Source organism: Girardinichthys multiradiatus, chromosome 22, assembly GCF_021462225.1.
Source record: "Girardinichthys multiradiatus isolate DD_20200921_A chromosome 22, DD_fGirMul_XY1, whole genome shotgun sequence".
NCBI classification, from domain to species: Eukaryota; Metazoa; Chordata; class Actinopteri; order Cyprinodontiformes; family Goodeidae; genus Girardinichthys; species Girardinichthys multiradiatus.
The window spans coordinates 35,645,377-35,663,730 of NC_061814.1; the positions used below are offsets into that span (position 1 = coordinate 35,645,377).

Consider the following 18,354-nt stretch of genomic DNA (forward strand, 5'->3'; position numbering starts at 1 on the left):
TTCATGTGGAGGTATTTATTGTTGGATTAGTCTATTTTAGTCAGATATTCTTGGTTACATTTAGCGTGGTTCTGAGCCAGTCGATAACAGACATTATGTGTGCATCCCAAGTGAAGTTAACTCATAAAAACTACAACAACTACAAAAAATTGTACAAACTGTAGACATTATAAGGTCCAAACTGAGGGAAGTGCTTTGTTTGTATAAGGATGTATGCATTTCCTGAAAAAGCATGCATGGAAAATAGCCAGAACGTTTTCCCTCTTCTTCTAATATTAGTTTCCTGACAGAGTTTAAGCGCATACCAGCAATTATTCAGATAGTCATGCACACACACACAAGTCCAGTCAGCTGCCTATTGGTCAAAACTGTTTCACTGAGCCATGACTCTCAGCATCTGCACATTTGGGAATCATTTTCAGAAAAACAAATCCTGTTACATCTGCATTTGATGTAAACAAAAACTCCTGAAATAATATCTGGGGAGGATTTGAAAAGATTAGTAAAAAAAAAAAAAAGGAAAAAATAACTATTTGCCGCATGTTGGTGCACAATAAGGACATTCAGCAGAACTGAGCAACCAAGTTTCTGTTGTAACAGAACACTGGTTGGATTTAACCCACTCTGAGCTTTGCATGACATTGCAAATCTCTGCAGCTTTTTTATATGTATACATTAAACAAAGCTGTAACCAAAGAGAACAAAATATTAACAGATGTTTTTATTGAGATTTGCATAGCTGGCACAGGCATGGATTCACTCATAAGTGCAGCAGTTTGACTGTACAAAGATAACACTGATGAGAGGTTGAAGTAGCAATTAGGGTTAGGCAGATGTGTTTGTTTAAATGTACTGTATGTGTGCAAGAACACAACTGTGTGTGCTTGCAATGGCTGTTTGCAAGCCTTAATTGTCAACAGATGGGTGTTTACTGTAAGAAAGGGAGAGTTGGAGAGGAAGAGATGGACTCCATGTGTGGATGCACATGAGGATGTTCCAGCAACTTCATGGATCAACTGTGTATCTGGTGTTTTATCAAAAATGGAAGGAAAAGCGTTGGTGCTATTGAACTAATGCAGAAATCCCTTTATTCTTCCTCCATGCCAGTTGACTTTGCCTTCACATAGACTTTATTTCTTATAATGGCTCTGTGGATGTGAGTTTGCATGTTTGGGTTAACCTTTCAGGTCTTTGGTAAAACAGGAGAAGAGACTGAGAAAAGGTGTTCATAGCTGAGGCGCAATTCCACATATTCATTTGCATTCATTAAATGCTTTCAAGGCATTGGTACATTTAGGTTTGGGTTACTAAATGTTACAGCATTCAGCCACAAGTTAATCTCAGGAATTTCAGTCTCACTCACACACATACAGCAGCCAGTAATTTTGCAAGACCCCAATAAATGATGTCATCTAATAATTGCAGCTGTTGTTCTGTTGGTGAAACAGACTTTTTCAGTTTTAACAAACGTTTTATTTGTGCCTTTCAGCTATACTGCACATTGGGAGCTGTATAGTTAGTAATTTGACTGGCAGAGCGAGGACTGGAAAATTACACTTCATTTGCAGCTTGACGAGCTCCTCTGCACATGAGCAACGCTCATTGCTGACTCAATAGAATTAGACACTACAGTTTCCACATTACACAAAGAAATTGTTCAGAGAATTATTTCTGTGAGCATTGCTTTTATTAGAATTATATGGATGTTGTCCAAGCACCAGGTAATTTCATTATTGAATAAAATAAAAATAAAGCCAGTTGCATGGATGAGGCTTTTGGTAGATGAATGGGAAGTAAATACAGATTATAATCATATTTGTTTTGTTCTGAAGCTGTCTCATTCTTTTTAATATGGTCCAAGTTGAAGTTGTGTGTAAAGACACTGTGGAGCATCTTGTAGTACTCAGGTTGGTCACCTTTGCTGCCCCTCTTCTTGTTTTTCATGGCTTTTAAAGCTAGCATTTAATGTTGGAGGATTTAGTAGCTTTCTGCCTCTAGAGGTAGCTCAGGTGTATTGTTATTGTTTTGCTGAGATTTCAGCTAAATTGGAAGTTCCATAAATCTGTTGATTTCTTAAGAGATATAAAATAATAGTTATAAAAAATGATAGGCTAAATGGCTATTTCTACTCCCTTTTATGCCCATTTCTAACGTTGTCAAGCATCACTGCCCTCATTTTAGGGCATTTATTGAGTTGGCACAGCAACAGTACAGGAAGTCCTGATAATGTACATTCTCCTCAGAAAGAGACATTAAGAAGCACTGCAGTAGACAAAGGTGATTTGTTCAGTATCAATATTAGTTTAGCTAATAATTGACCACTTGAGTTCACTCATGTCAGATCACTGAGGAATATGTAAGTAGGCTCTTTCAGCATCGGAAAACCAAAAAAAACTCCAGGATATGCCCGAGAGCCTGTGCTGACCAACTGACCCCCATCTTAACTAACATCTTCAATAAGTCTCTGAAACTCAGTGACATTTCCTCTTGGTTGAAACACTCCATTATCATCCTGGTCCCCAAGAAATGCATAGGGTTAAATGAGCGCAGACCTGTTGCACTGACATTTGTGGTCACGGAATCCTTTGAGGCGCTTTTGTTGGAAGCATTTGAAGGACATCACAGACCCCCTGCAGTTTGCTTTATGGGCAAACAGATTAACAGAAGTTGCAGTCAACTTGTGACTACACTTCATCCTGCATCACCCCGTGATATACTCCAGGATCCTGTTTCTGCTCAGCCTTCAACACCATCAACCCAGACCTCCTCCACCAGAAGCTCACCAGGCTCAGAGAGCTGGCCTCCACCTGTCCTTGGATCACCAGCTTCCTGACTGATGGGCAGCAGCAGGTAGAGTACAGACCAAAAGTTTGGACACACCTTCTCATTCAAAGAGTTTTCTTTATTTTCATTACTATGAATATTGTAGCTTCACACTGAAGGCATCAAAACTATGAATTAACACATGTGGAATTATATACTGAACAAAAAAGTGTGAAACAACTGAATATATGTCTTATATTCTAAGTTCTTCAAAGTAGCGACCTTTTGCTTTGATTACTGCTCCGCACACTCTTGGCATTCTGTCAATGAGCTTCAAGAGGTAGTCACCTGAAATGGTTTTCCAACGGTCTTGAAGGAGTTCCCAGAAATGCTTAGCACTTGTTGGCCCTTTTGCCTTCACTCTGCGGTCCAGCTCACCCCGAACCATCTCAATTGGGTTCAGGTCCGGTGACTGTGGAGGCCAGGTCATCTGGGGCAGCACCCCATCACTCTCCTTCTTGGTCAAATAGCCCTTACACAGCCTGGAGGTGTGTTTGGGGTCATTGTCCTGTTGAAAAATAAATGATGGTCCAACTAAACGCAAACCGGATGGAATAGCATGCCGCTGCAAGATGCTGTCGTAGCCATGCTGGTTCAGTATGCCTTCAATTTTGAATAAATCCCCAACAGTATCACCAGCAAAGCTCCCCCACACCATCACAGCTCCTCCTCCATGCTTCACGGTGGGAACCAGGCATGTAGAATCCATCCGTTCACCTCTTCTGCGCCGCACAAAGACACGGTGATTGGAACCAAAGATCTCAAACTTGGAATCATCAGACCAAAGCACAGATTTCCACTGGTCTAATGTCCATTCCTTGTGTTCTTTAGCCCAAACAAGTCTCTTCTGCCTGTTGCCTGTCCTCAGCAGTGGTTTCCTAGCAGCTATTTTACCATGAAGGCCTGATTCACACAGTCTCCTCTTAACAGTTGTTCTAGAGATGTGTCTGCTGCTAGAACTCTGTGTGGCATTGACCTGTTCTCTAATCTGAGCTGCTGTTAACCTGCGATTTCTGAGGCTGGTGACTCGGATGAACTTATCGTCCACAGCAGAGGTGACTCTTGGTCTTCCTTTCCTGGGGAGGTCCTCATGTGAGCCAGTTTCTTTGTAGCGCTTGATGGTTTTTGCGACTGCACTTGGGGACACTTTCAAAGTTTTCCCAATTGTTCGGACTGACTGACCTTCATTTCTTAAAGTAATGATGGCCACTTGTTTTTCTTTACTTAGCTGCTTTCGTCTTGCCATAATACAAATTCTAACAGTCTATTCAGTAGGACTATCAGCTGTGTACTGTATCCATCTCCTGCACAACACAACTGATGGTCCCAACCCCATTTATAAGGCTTGAAATCCCACTTATTAAACCTGACAGGGCACACCTGTGAAGTGAAAACCATTTCAGGTGACTACCTCTTGAAGCTCATCAACAGAATGCCAAGAGTGTGCGGAGCAGTAATCAAAGCAAAAGGTGGCTACTTTGAAGAACCTAGAATATGAGACATATTTTCAGTTGTTTCACACTTTTTTGTTCAGTATATAATTCCACATGTGTTAATTCATAGTTTTGATGCCCTTAGTGTGAAGCTACAATATTCATAGTCATGAAAATAAAGACAACTCTTTGAATGAGGTGTGTCCAAACTTTTGGTGTGTACTGTAAGTCTGAGAAGCATCTTCAATAGTACAAGAACCATCAGCACAGATGCCCCACAGGAGTGTGATCTCTCCCCCCTCTTCTCCCTGTACATAAATGACTGCACCTCAGCGGACCTGTCTGTAAAACACCTTAAGTTTGTAGATGACACCGCTGTCATTGGTCTCATCCAGGACAGGGACCAGTCAGCTTACAGGCAGGAGGTGAATTGTCTGGTCAGAACTGGCGTAGTGAGAAGCAACTGGAGCTTAACTCACTCAACACTCAAGAAGTACAACCTTCCACATGAGCTGCTGGTTATCTTGTACAGTTTGTCCTGTCCATCACATCCAGGTATAGGATCAGGAAACGGGCAGCTAACGTCTCTGCAGACTCCACACATGCTGGACATACACTGTTAGGACTTTTACCTTCATGTCGTGTTACAGATTGCTGGTTGCAAAAACCAGCTACCATAGAGAAGTTTTTCTCTGTCAGGCTATCTCTCTGAACACAAGGAACACCTTACAGCCAGGGTAGTCAGCTACTCAAGCATATTTTTCTAAGTTTAATTTCTTCATGTTGAGAGCCACGTAAAATGATAGAAAACAGTGTGACAATAGCATAAGCACTTTACCAATAAGTAATAAAGTTTTATTAATGTCATTGGTGCTCACAACAGCTGTGGTCTACAAGTAGAGAAATACTCTCTTCTGCAATAGTTTGGGCTTTTGGCAGTAAATAAACTTAGTCATTATATATCCTAGTGTGTGAAACAGCTTTGAACAATTTGAAACCCCAATACACAAAACATTATACCTCCTTTAAAAAAAACAACTAACTCTTATCTGCACCCTTTGTGTCCATGTGTACTATAATTTTATAACCAATTTTGTGTGACCTGTTCAACAGACATCAAACTTTAGATTATAAAAGTGAGCAAATAAAAGTCACTTGTGAATGTGCGAAATGGAGAGTAACTGCATATAACCAAAAAACATCCATCAACCCTAAATTTCAGGTTTTGAAACGGTTAATTTAGAAGGAGGCACAGTTCTTCATCCTACCCTACAGCCAACAAAACTGTAAACACACCACTCTCAACTCCTCAGCTAAAAAGAAGCACAGGAAATAGAATAGATGATAGATGAAAGATGTATATTTACACACACAGAGAGCCCCACTGTAATTGAGATCTGCTGTGCATTTTAACGTGTGTTGTGGGACAGACTCCTGACGTCGACAGTGCTGCTTATTTTAGCTGTCATTGTGTCCTCTCCTAGACTGCTAGCCTTGGCTGATAGGGTAAATGTTTTCATTTGTCTAAATAAAGGCTTCTTTTATGCCTGTAGTGAATGGAAGGCTATGTGACGCCTAAGCCAGGAGAAAATGGTTATGGATAAACAATTCAGAACACCAGAGGAGATGTGTATGGTTTTTATTTGTGTCTATTGAAAATAGTTGGTGACCCAGAAAGGTAACAGTTTTTTTTGTCTCTCTTCTTCCCTCCTTTTGATTCCCTCCACAGTTCCGGAGATTCCTTTGTGATTCACCACTAGAGGTATGTCTTTCCTTTTAATTAGTTGACAGTTTAACAAAACCTTTTTCTACATGTTTGTGCTCATCCATATGTGTGTTACCTTGAAGGATTTGCTCCAAGAAAAAGAACGTCTTAATTAGAAAACAGAAATATCCAAAATATGTGGTAGAAATGTTTTCCTGGTCTACCACATATGTTCCCTTAGCTCATTCTCCTGATGAGCCTTAAGCTGGATCGAGTGGGGTTAAAGTATTCAAGAAGGGGATTCAGTTTCATATTGTGGGAGTTTAATTTAGCTTTACCTATGTGGAGGGGGGGACTGAGAAATGTGCACTCCAGATTGCATTAGTAATACTGTGTTCAACTTAAATGATGCATTGATTTTGTGGACATCAGTTTGGGAACTTACATTGCCTGTGAGAATTTTACATACACACACGGTGGGCAAGAATATAATTTTAATTTAGGACTGTTGAAGACACATTTGAATTGTTCTTTCAGGGTTGAATTATTGTACAACAAATAACTTCCATGATTTTTAAAAATTCAAACTGGTTTGAATTTATGATGAATTTTCTCTAATCCTAACAGTCAAAATTATACACATACCCTCAATTATACACGTCCAATCGCTGGCTTGAATATCATTTAGCAAGTTGCAAAGAAAGCAGTCCTGTTTTGCAGACATCAACAAGCTTCTTTTTTTGTGAAGGCCATTCCAGAAGCTCAATGTCGGCGTGCTCTATCTTTTCTTAAACCAGATTTACCGTTTTGTTTTTTGTATAATTATCCTGTTAAAACAACCAACTGTGTCCAAGTTTCAAACATCTAGCTATCATTTAACAGGATGTTGAAGAATTTTGGAGGTAATGGTGGATTATTCTGCACCATTACTACTAGCAGTGAAACACACCCTCAGCATGATGAAACCACCACTATGCTTGGCAGTTGGCATTGTTATTTTGTGTTTGAAAGTCTTACCTCAACTCCTCCGAACATACTTGTTGTCATTGTGGCCAAGTAGCTCAGTCTTTTTGCACCAAAGAAAATCCCTTGTCTGCTTCTTGGTGCAATGAATGATTAATGTCTTAGTCATAAAAAAATTTAGCTGTTTAGCCATTTTTGTTAATTTTAAATAATCTAAAGGTGATTTAGTTTTAGAGTTTTTATTTATTATTATTTTCACTGTGGGATATGAGGCCAAGCATTAAAGAACACACTACAGACCTGGTGAGCTCCATCCTTCAAAAACACCAGTGGCTCTGTTAGGTCAGGACAATTACATCAATAATTAGACCCCACGACGGGCACTTATTGGAGCTACTTTAATGGGGTTGAGGTCCAGAAGCACATTCAAACAGACGGACACCAACACAGTCACTCCGATTTGTTCCATGTGCCCCCTCAGGTCTTCACTAATGAACATCATTAGTGTTTATAGGAAACAAGCTTTTATCACCTCGTCAAAGCTGGCGACCAGGCACTCTGAATTACACAGTTCAGCACACGTACACATACGTGCTCACATTGTGGCACGCTGCCTAACACATTTCTCTGCCTGGAATGCCTCATCCTCTCCAAATGGCCATGTCCTTTTCATTTTGCCTCCTCTTGCACAATGTAATTTTATTCCTTTCGACAGTCTCCTTCTCCGTCTTCTCCTGTCTCTCTCCAAGTGTTGAATTATCATCCATAAACATCTGCACTATACTCTGCGTGTTGTTCTCCATCTGTCTCTAATCTGAGAGCTATCAGAGCAGATACACATACACACAGACGCTCACCACATGGACCTCCAAACTGTGTAGTTCAGCTCACATGTAAGCGTGCATTTTTAAAAGTGTTTGCAAACTGTGCAGCTATCAGACTTGTTTGTTTGTCGCTGTGTTTCATTTACTCTAAATTGGGGAGGATTCGTGCTAAAATCCAGGTAGCTAACCTGGAATTTTTTTTCTTCTGTTTTTGCAGCAGATTTAGAGAACACATTATAGTGGTAGGAGGGGAACAATGGCAGCTTTGCTGTGTGCAGATATAATGAGGAATAATCATGCCCCCAGTGGGCCCACCACCTGCAGGGGGAACCGTGAGGAACCGGTGCAAGGATTGGGTGGCGGACGAAGGTGGAGACCTCAGCAGCCCGATCCCCGGATGCTTAGGCTGGCTCTAGGGACGTGGAATGTCACCTCACTGGGGGGGAAGGAGCCTTAGCTTGTGCGGGAGGTCGAGAGATATTGACTAGAAATAGTCGGGCTCGCCTTCACACACAGCGTGGGCTCTGGAACCCATCTCCTTGAGAGGGGTTGGACTCTCTTCTACTCTGGAGTGGCCCACGGGGAGAGGCGGCGGGCTGGTGTGGGTTTGCTTGTTGCCCCCCATCTCAACTGTCTCATGTTGGGGTTTACCCCAGTGGATGAGAGGGTCGTATCCCTGCGCCTTCGGGTTGGGGATAGGTCTCTGACTGTCGTCTCGGCCTATGGGCCGAGCGGTAGTGCGGAGTACCCGGCCTTCTTGGTGTCCCTGTCGGGGGTGCTGGATAGTGCCCCTCCTGGGGACTCCATTATTCTGCTGGGGGATTTCAACACCCACATGGGAAACGACAGTGACACCTGGAGAGGCGTGATCGAGAGGAATGGCCTCCCCGATCTGAATCCGAGTGGTGTTTTGTTACTGGACTTCTGTGCTAGTCACGGATTGTCCATAATGAACACCATGTTCAAACATAAGGGTGTCCATCAGTGCACTTGGCACCAGGACACCCTAGGCAGGAGGTCGATGATCGACTTTGTTGTCGTATTATCAGACCTTCGGCCGCATGTTTTGAACACTCGGGTGAAGAGAGGGGCTGAGCTGTCCACTGATCACCACCTGGTGGTGAGTTGGATCCGCTGGAGGAGGAGAAAGCCGGACAGACTTGGCAGGCCCAAGCGCATAGTGAGGGTCTGCTGGGGACGCCTGGCGGAGCCCTCGGCCAGGGATGTATTTAACTCCCACCTCCGGGAGAGCCTTGACCAGATCCCAGGGGATGTTGGAGACATAGAGTCCGAGTGGACCATGTTCTCCGCATCTATTGTCGATGCTGCTGCCCGTAGCTGCGGCCGTAAGGTCTGCGGTGCCTGTCGCGGCGGCAATCCCCGAACCCGGTGGTGGACACTGGCAGTAAGGGATGCTGTCAAGCTGAAGAAGGAGTCCTATCGGCTGTGGTTGGCTTGTGGGACTCTTGAGGCGGCTGACGGGTACCGTGAGGCCAAGCGTGCTGCGGCTCGGTCTGTGGAAGAGGCAAAAACTCGGGCCTGGGAGGAGTTCGGTGAGGCCATGGAGAAGGACTACCGGTTGGCCTCAAAGCGATTCTGGCAAACACTGTTTATAGTGGGGGTGGGAGGCTGCTGACCTCGACTGAGGACATTATCGGGTGGTGGAAGGAGTACTTCGAGGATTTCCTCAATCCTGCCATCATGCATTCCGTGGTGGAAACAGAGGCTGGGGACTCGGGGTTGGACTCTTTCATCACCCAGGCTGAAGTCACCGAGGTGGTTAAAAAGCTCCGCGGTGGCAAGGCTTCGGGGGTGGATGAGATCCGCCCTGAGTACCTCAAGTCTCTGGATGTTGTAGGGCTGTCATGGTTGACACGCCTCTTCAACATTGCGTGGCGGTCGGGGACAGTGCCTCTGGACTGGTAGACTGGGGTGGTGGTCCCCCTTCATAAGAAGGTCCCCCTTCATAAGAAGGGGGACCGGAGGGTGTGTTCTAACTACAGGGGGATCACACTCCTCAGCCTCCCTGGTAAGGCCTACGCCAGGGTATTGGAGAGGAGAGTCGAACCTCGGCTTCAGGAGGAGCAGTGTGGTTTTCGTCCCGGCCGTGGAACACTGGACCAGCTCTATACCCTCTACAGGGTACTTGAGGGTTCATGGGAGTTTGCCCAACCGGTTCACATGTGTTTTGTGGACCTGGAGAAGGCAATCGACTGTGTTCCTCATGATGCCCTGTGGGGGGTGCTCCAGGAGTATGGAATCGGGGGCCCTTTGTTAAGGGCCATCCAGTCCCTCTTCGAGCGGAGCAGGAGTTTGGTCCGCATTGCCGGCACTAATTCGGACCTGTTCCCGGTGCATGTTGGACTCCGGCAGGGCGGCCCTTTGTCACCGGTCCTGTTCATAACTTTTATGGACAGGATTTCTAGACGCAGCCAAGGGCCGGAGGGGGTCTGGTTTGGGGACCAGTGAATTTCGTCTCTTCTTTTTGCAGATGACATGGTCCTGCTGGCCTCCCCTCTAGCCAAGACCTACAGCATGCGCTGTGGCGGTTCGCAGCCGAGTGTGAAGCGGCTGGGATGAAGATCAGCTCCTCTGAGGCTATGGTACTCGACCGGAAAAGGGTGGCTTTTCCTCTTCAGGTTGGAGGGGAGTTCCTGCCTCAAGTGGAGGAGTTTAAGTATCTCGGGGTCTTGTTCACGAGTGAAGGAAAAATGGAGCGGGAGATCGACAGATGGATCGATGCGGCTGCCGCAGTAATGGGGGCACTGTGCCGGTCTGTTGTGGTGAAGAGAGAGCTGAGCCGAAAAGCAAAACTCTCAATTTACTGGTCGGTCTACGTTCCTACCCTCACCTATGGCCATGAACTTTGGGTCATGACCGAAAGAACGAGATACAAGCGTCTGAAATGAGCTTCCTCCGTAGGGTGGCCGGGCACTCCCTTAGAGATAGGGTGAGGAGCTCGGCCATCCGGGAGGGGCTCGGGGAGCCGCTGCTCCTCCACATCAAGAGGAGCCAGTTGAGGTGGCTCGGGCATCTATACCAGATGCCTCCTGGACGCCTTCCTCGGGAGGTGTTCCAGGCACGTCCCACCGGGAGGAGGCCCAGGGGACGGCCCAGGACACACTGGAGGAACTATGTCTCTCGGCTGGCCTGGGAACCCCTTGGGCTCCACCCGGAGGAGCTGGAGGAAGTGTCTGGGGAGAGGGACGTCTGGGCGTCTCTGCTGCGTCTCCTGCCCCCGTGACCCGGTCCCGGATAAGCGGAAGACAACGAGACAAGTACGACGATCATGCTGAGTTTAGCATGTTAGAGGTGGCTTGAAATTTGTAAGCTGGACTGGGCTCAACCCTTTCTTCATTGTGTGCTTGATTTTCTTCTCTAGTTTTTTTGTAATGTCTGTTTGAGCAACAAAAAATTACTAACAGTGTTTTTTCAGATGATTCATCACAGGAAGCAAATTATTTCTTAATGGTTTATCCTGTAAGATCCGCGGCATTTCTGTGAAACTTCTGTTAAACCTGCTCTGAAACCACTAAAATAAAATCTGTAACCTGGTAATCTGGAGATCATTGTTCGAAGGATTCTTCATAAAATGAAGAACATTATGAACCCTGAGCATCCTCTTCATCAGACTATTGTACAACAAGAGTGTCTGTAGTCAGAGGCTTCTTCAGATTTGCTGTAAGACAGACCCCTACAGGAGATCCTTCCTGCCCACAGCCATCAGCATCTACAACTGCTTTTTGAGGAAACCTGCATAATAGGAGTTACAACAACAATTCATTTCCCTTTGGGATGAATAAAGTATTTCCGAATTGCATTGAATTGAATAAGATTTGTGCACATCACCAATTTTCTAAGTAAATATGTTTGTAAAGGTGCAACTAACACAAAAAAAAATGAAAACCACAGATGTCCATAAATTATGTGTAGTAAAAAGAAAAGACTAGGATAGAGGGCCCTTTTTCATATCACACCTTAATTGGTATTCTACTAATTCTCTTAAAATCACTTGGAAATAGAGATCAAGACAGTATACAGCTGAAAAAAAAAAAACAGTGTCACTATCAAAGTTTCATAAATTAATATTGTTCAGCAAATGCTACTTCAAAGCTAACCCAAAGGTTGAAACCATCATGCTGTTCACCCACCGCTTCACTCTGTTCTGCTGGCTGCCCACATGGTCTTGTATTTCGGCCATATGCGAGTGATTTGGGGCTACTGGGGAAGCTGTGAGGGGGTTTGAAGTGTTCGGGGGAATGTTGACATTGTTGTCACAGTGGCAAGGACACAACCATTAAGCTGTCGTCTGAGGTGGTGCACAGGTCAGTCAGACGAGATCCGAAGTGGGCGCCGCATGATCATTTATACTAACAGCCAGGTTTAGACACTAAAGCCATTACATTTAACCCTAACCCTAGCACCAGCATTTACATTTGTATATTTTTATCTGACTGTGTGTACTTGGGTGGCATAAAACAAATTCTTTTGTGTGGTATTTTAAATTACTTATAGGTTTTAAATGACCTGGGTCCCTGGTTACTGGAGTAACTGGTTGCTGGTTAAAAACAAGCTGCTCTATAAATCTTCGGCTGTATCTGACTCTGGCATAAATGGTGTTATAATGGTCATCAGACCTGTGCGTCTGTCAGACTGATTTGAGAGACCAGCTACATTTGAGAAAACCATCAGCCCTCTGGGGTCAAAGATCTGCTGGGAGTGTGTCTGTCAGACTATGTGCCTTATTTCTTTTTGGTTCATTTTAATTTGGTCAGAATGTGGCCCCAGTGGATCCCAGATTACTCAGCCAGCTCTCTCTGTGTTGTGATAACTGGCAATGTCTGCTGCTTAACTGCATCCAGATGAATGTTGGGTAAGGAGCAGGATCCTGTTACTAGTGCGCTGACGAAAGGCACACACAAAAACATAAAACCAATACTCCAGCTTAACGTGACTTTCAACTCCAAGCCTCTAGTCCTAAGCCGCAGGGATAAAAGCGGTAAAGTGGTTTGACTGAAAAACCCGCGGATTCTTACGAGAAACGGTGTGTCTGCAAAAAACTTAACCGTTTTGTTAATGGGATAGAGTCAGGCTCACGGGTGCACACCTACACCCACATTCCTTCGTGCCACATGGAACGAGCGGGCACAGATATATAGTAAAGAGTTTGGCAGCATGCCACAACCGCATGGTGGAATGGGTTTTGCTCACGCAGGTTCTTTTATTTAAAAGTTCTCTCCTGGAGAGTTTCTGTGGTCAGTCCTTCACATCGCCCTGCAGCAACCCCTCCTTGCTCTAGCTTTCACTCCGCATTTGGGAACCATTAGCAGGCTAAATGTGAGGCTACTGTACACACCCACTCCTAATGCACAAGGCTTGGCCGAGAAAACCAGCAGTTAAAATACACCATTATACAGGTGTGTGTATATGTAGGCTACAGTTAAACAATATGTCTTAAGGAGATTTTTAGAGGTTGACTATTTTTAACACAGCGAAACAAAAGTTTGGAAACACTTTTGTCATTCAAGGGCTTTTCCTTATTTATATTGCTTTCTACATTGAAGATACATAGCGAAGGCATTAAAACTATGAAAGAATTATTGAGCAAACAAAAAATTTAAACATCTTTTCTATTTTAGATTCTTCTGTCTGTCTGTCCGTCCGTACATCAGGATCACTGCTTTGCACATGATCCTGAACATGCCGTCTGTGAAACACGTAGGTGGCAGCATCATGCTCTGTGAATGCTGCCACAGGGAATAGGGAAGGAACAGGGAAGCTGGTCATGGTTGATGGACAGATGAGTGGAGCTAAATACTCGAGAACAAATTGTTCTCCAGATAGACAGACAGACAATCCTCTAGTCGAGCAATCCTCAAGAACAAATTGTTAGAGGCTTTTAAATTCTTGGGACTGATAATCATCTTTATTGGTCATTGCACATGTACATTACAACAAAATTTGTCCTCTGCATTTAGCTTCCAGCAGCACAATGACCCTAAATGTACAGCCAAAGCTAAAATACAACAGCTTAGATCAAAGTATGTTTATGTGTTAGTCAAATCCAGACCTAAATCCATACAAGAATCTGTTGCAAAACTTGAAAGTTGCTTTTCAGCTTTTCCATCTAACATAACAGAACTGGAGCTATTTTGAAAAGAGGTAAGGACCCTACATGTGCAAAGCTGGTAGAGACGCCAACTACCCTTAAATGTCAGCAGCTGTATTCCAATTAATTAGGATTAATTGGAATGTATGTACCTGACTGTTGTGAAGTGCCTTGAGACAACATGTGTTGTGAATTGGCGCTATATAAATAAACTGAATTGAAACTGAATTGAATTATTTCCATACAGATGTCCTCCACACTCTTCGTATTTTTATATGCAAAAAGTTTTGTAATCGATTTTATATCCAATTCACAATTATGCACAACTTTTGGTTTGTTGAACAAAATGCAGTAAAATACAACATACAATTCAATCCACTGATTTCTAGGTTTTACATTCAAGTTTGATTATTTCTGTTGATTTATTCCCTTTCTTTGTTCTGTGCTTCTGTTTCTCCAGGCGGAACACTCTCCAGATGGACCAGAGATGGGATACGGCTCTTTCCACCAGCAGTACTGGCTGGATGGACGCATTGTGGCCGTGGGAGTGATTGACATCTTACCAACATGTGTGTCTTCTGTCTATCTGTACTACCACCCAGACTTTGCATCGCTCTCTTTAGGGTCCTACTCTGCTCTCAGGTTAGTAGTTTTAAATCTTGACCCTTTTGCTGTACCTAAGACTTCCTGGGCAGAAAAACTAAAGACCAGTCATTGTTGATCAACTTCTTTTGTTGATCTCTGTACTTATATTCTCCCCTGCTTTCCCCTCTCAGCTGCATTTTTTCTGATTCTTCTCGATTTGTTGAACTCTGTGTCAAATCATAGGTTCTCTTATGCTTCAGCTCAGAAACAAATGCTTTTATCACAGTTGATTGGTTGCGGCAGTGCTCTGTTTGTGATTCAGCTGACGACAGTTCTCTCCTCCAAGCTGAAATATAAGAACACACCCTATAGGCACACACATCCTGCATATCCTTTAAGATGTAATTCAGTAATGTGAGAAATACTTTTTCAAATATTTTTGCTGTGTATAGGTGTTGCAGTACGAGCTTTGGGTGTCCAGGCATATGTGCAAATGTAATCTTAAACTAAATCAGCACAGCAGAGGTCAAAATATTTGCTGCGGCCTGTATACAGAGAACTCCCTGGTCATCCCAAGCACACATTCCCCCATCACGTATTATTTTAAGAGCCTGAGTCTAAGAGTAACACAGACTGCTCTGTGTAGAGGAGGGAGCCAACAGGACTGAAATCCTCCCACTTGTTTACAGACACCAGAGTCCGGGCCTTTGATCTGGTCTGGACATTCGAGTCTGCTTGGCTTACAGACTCGATCTACAATTTACTGCACAGAATTCACATGCTCTCTAAAGCAATTTTTACTAATTAAAGTCAAATTGAAATCAAATTTGAGGCTTCCCAAACACACATACTCATTCTCTGTCTATCCACTGTCCTGTACCTTCCCACTTGCCCCCAGCTGACACCACCTCTGAGTTCTTGTGTGTTAGTGGTTCATCATTGCACTCTGCAGAGGGTGTTCTGCAGCCGTGTCTATCACTTTAATTTTCCTTACTCCATGGGTTTAACACTCATGATCCAACGGATCATCTTAGTCTCTGCCATTGATTTAGGATGTAGTGTCTGCCCTGCCCCTTTTTGTAGTCAGCCCCAATGTCACATTACCGTACAAAAGTATTCACACCCATAAACTTTTGATTTTACAACCACAAACTTGACTGTATTTTATGTGATAGACCAACACAAAGTTGCACAAAATTGTGAAGTGGAATGGAAGGAAAACAATTAAATTAAAAGCCTAAAAGTATGGCATGCATTTTTATTCAAATCCCTGGCTCAATAAATTGTTAAACCACCTTTTCTTAGCTGGATTAATGTTTGGACTTTGACTGGGCCACTCTGACACATTAATTTGCTTTGATCTAAACAATTTCATTGCAGCTCTGGATGTATGTTTAGGGTTGTTGTTCTTTTTATATATATTGTTTTTTATATTACATGTGATTCAGTTGTGAAACAGGATGGGGGGGTGGACACTGAGAAACCTTTCATGCACAAACTTTGCTCCTTATGTCAGAGGCCTATTGGGCACAAAGAAGAGTAGAAATAAAAAGGCTCTTATTGAGCTATGTGCATTAAACAGAGGTGTGTACACAAGACATGTAATTTTAAAAGAAAACAATAAAACTAAACCTGATAATTTAATTCCAGCAAATAAAAATGACATTTTATAGTTTTTAAAAGGAAATGCTTTCACATACAATGCAGTGTTGCAGCCAGGTCCTCATGGTATGCACTGTTTTAGGCTCTTTGTGTGTGTTGGTGTGTGCGAGGGAAGCTGTGCAGGAGCAGAGGCCTTGATAATTGGCTTGTGCTGGAGTGTCAGATGGCTGAAGAGGGGATAATGGCAGACTCAAGCTGCTGCCATGGGGCTGGAGGTGGGGGTGTGAAGGCCTCAAGTAAAGGGGGAAACATGGCTTTTTGTGAATGGGCATCTCCCCTCTCTTGACCCCCCTCCTCCAATTCAGGCCTGTCGAGTCCTTTTGTAGTAAGGGGATGGGAACCCAGGAACCTGGCAGAAAGCGGGTGACCTTCTACCACCTCACTCTCGCTGTTTCTCTTCTCCATCCCTTTCTCTTTCTTGACCCTCCTCTTTTATATTCTCCCCCTGCTCTCTCGGTCCCCGTGTCTCCCCCCCTTTCTTCCCTGGCTTCCTTTGTCCCACATTTTATTTTTCAGTGCATCTATTTTATTTTAAGGCCTCGTTCTCTGTCTCCAAAGCATTGTAAGAAAGGGAGTTCTCCCCCTATCCTTTTAGTGAGTAAAGCACAGAGTACTGGAAAGAAAAGAGAAACAAAAAGGGAGGAAAAAGAGGAGCTTGAATTTAGTTATGGAAGAGCAAAGGAAATGGCTAAAGGAAAGGGGATAATGCGCTTTGAGTAAAAGGGTGCAATTAAAGAGGAAACTATTGATCCAAAATAAAGCAGGCAAAACGTTTACTGTATTAGAAAGTGGTGCATAAATCCTGCAAGTCCTCAATCTTTATTTAACACGCTCCCTTTTATTCACCTGAAGGGTTAATAGTGGCAAAGGAAAGGCGGTTGTTTTTGCATGATGACATGGGTCCAAGTAAAGCAATCCTTTTTTACTGTGGGTGTTTACTTCCTGAGCTTTGGTGTAAGTCAAAGCTGCTAGAACCACTTTAGTTTTCTAATTCCCTCAATATATAAGTATTTGTTGATGAATCTCTAGGTAAAATGCATGTCAGATCACTTGAAGTACACTAAGGTGTAGAACAATTTAAGTTATTTATCTTGCTTGTAAAACCTACTCAGAAGTTACCATGTTGTTATTTATTCTCTTTTTTACATTATTAGTTTATTTGTACAGGGGCAATTGTTAAGCAGGGTTATACCACACACTTTAACATTTATAGCCTAAGCTAAACTGTGGTGCCTGTCCCTAGATGGGCTTTTGGTTGCATACAACTCAAATAATATTGTAACATTGTACAAGGTTTAAAATGCAAATACCATACCATCAAATTAAATAAGATGGTGGTGATTATATGACTTCATAGATGGCCCTCTTTAAGAAACTGCTTCAGATTTAATATAAATGGAGGCAGTAAAAGTTAACTTTTAATTTTGCAGGTAAGGATTCCCACATGTTGACTCCTTGTAGAAAGAACTCTGTTTTTCCCAGACATGTTTTACATAAAGCCACCTTAGAAACCCCCTGGATGCTCCATCAGTTACTGAACCAATAGCTCTAAGAGGAACCAATGGTTTATTGAGCACCTGAGGAACTTGACATAAAAAACTTTAAAATTAACTCTGAGGTTCAAAACTTAAATGAAAATGTCAAAGTTCGTCAGTCAGTCATTTTCTATACCGCTTCCTCCACAGTGGGTCGTGGGGAAGCGGTTGCCTATCTCCAGCAGTCTATGGGCAGGAGGTGGGGTACACCCTGGACAGGTCGCAGGGCAACATACAAACAACCATGTACACACTCATTCACACACCTAAGAGCAATTAAGAGAGACCAATTAACCTAATAGGCATGTCTTTGGACTGTGGGAGGAAGCCGGAGTACCTGGTGAGAACCCACACATGCACAGGGAGAACATGCAAACCCCATGCAGAAAGACCCCCGGCCGGGAGTCGAACCCAGGACCTCCGTGCTGCAAGGCGACAGTGCTACCAACTGTACCACCGTGCAGCCCGTCACAGTTCGTCTTATTCATTTTTGTAATACCGTGACAGTGATGTAGTCTAAACGCCTTTCTATCCAAGAGTTTAATCATCCAAATGCCTCTTGACCAAGAGGTTAAACAGTAATTTAAATGAGAAAAAAGTAAGTGATTGCATGAACATACTTGCAGCATGAAATAGTAGACCATCTCTAATTAGGCCAAACGTACGCTGGTCTGCCTTTGCAACTCTGCTCAGCATCTTGATATGCTTGTAAAGT

The 18,354-nt window shown here is 43.5% G+C and overlaps 1 protein-coding gene across 5 annotated transcripts in view; it reads left to right on the forward strand.

Annotated features, from left to right (window-relative positions):
* The window catches only part of LOC124859156 (arginyl-tRNA--protein transferase 1), an 81,362-nt gene that overhangs the window by 27,074 nt on the left and 35,934 nt on the right, over window positions 1-18,354 (forward strand). For all 5 annotated transcript variants that reach the window (XM_047351735.1, XM_047351738.1, XM_047351739.1 and 2 more), the window contains 2 exons: window positions 5,986-6,018; window positions 14,318-14,499. In XM_047351735.1, coding sequence (XP_047207691.1) covers window positions 5,986-6,018; window positions 14,318-14,499 — 215 coding nt within the window. The remainder of the gene's footprint in view (window positions 1-5,985; window positions 6,019-14,317; window positions 14,500-18,354) is intronic.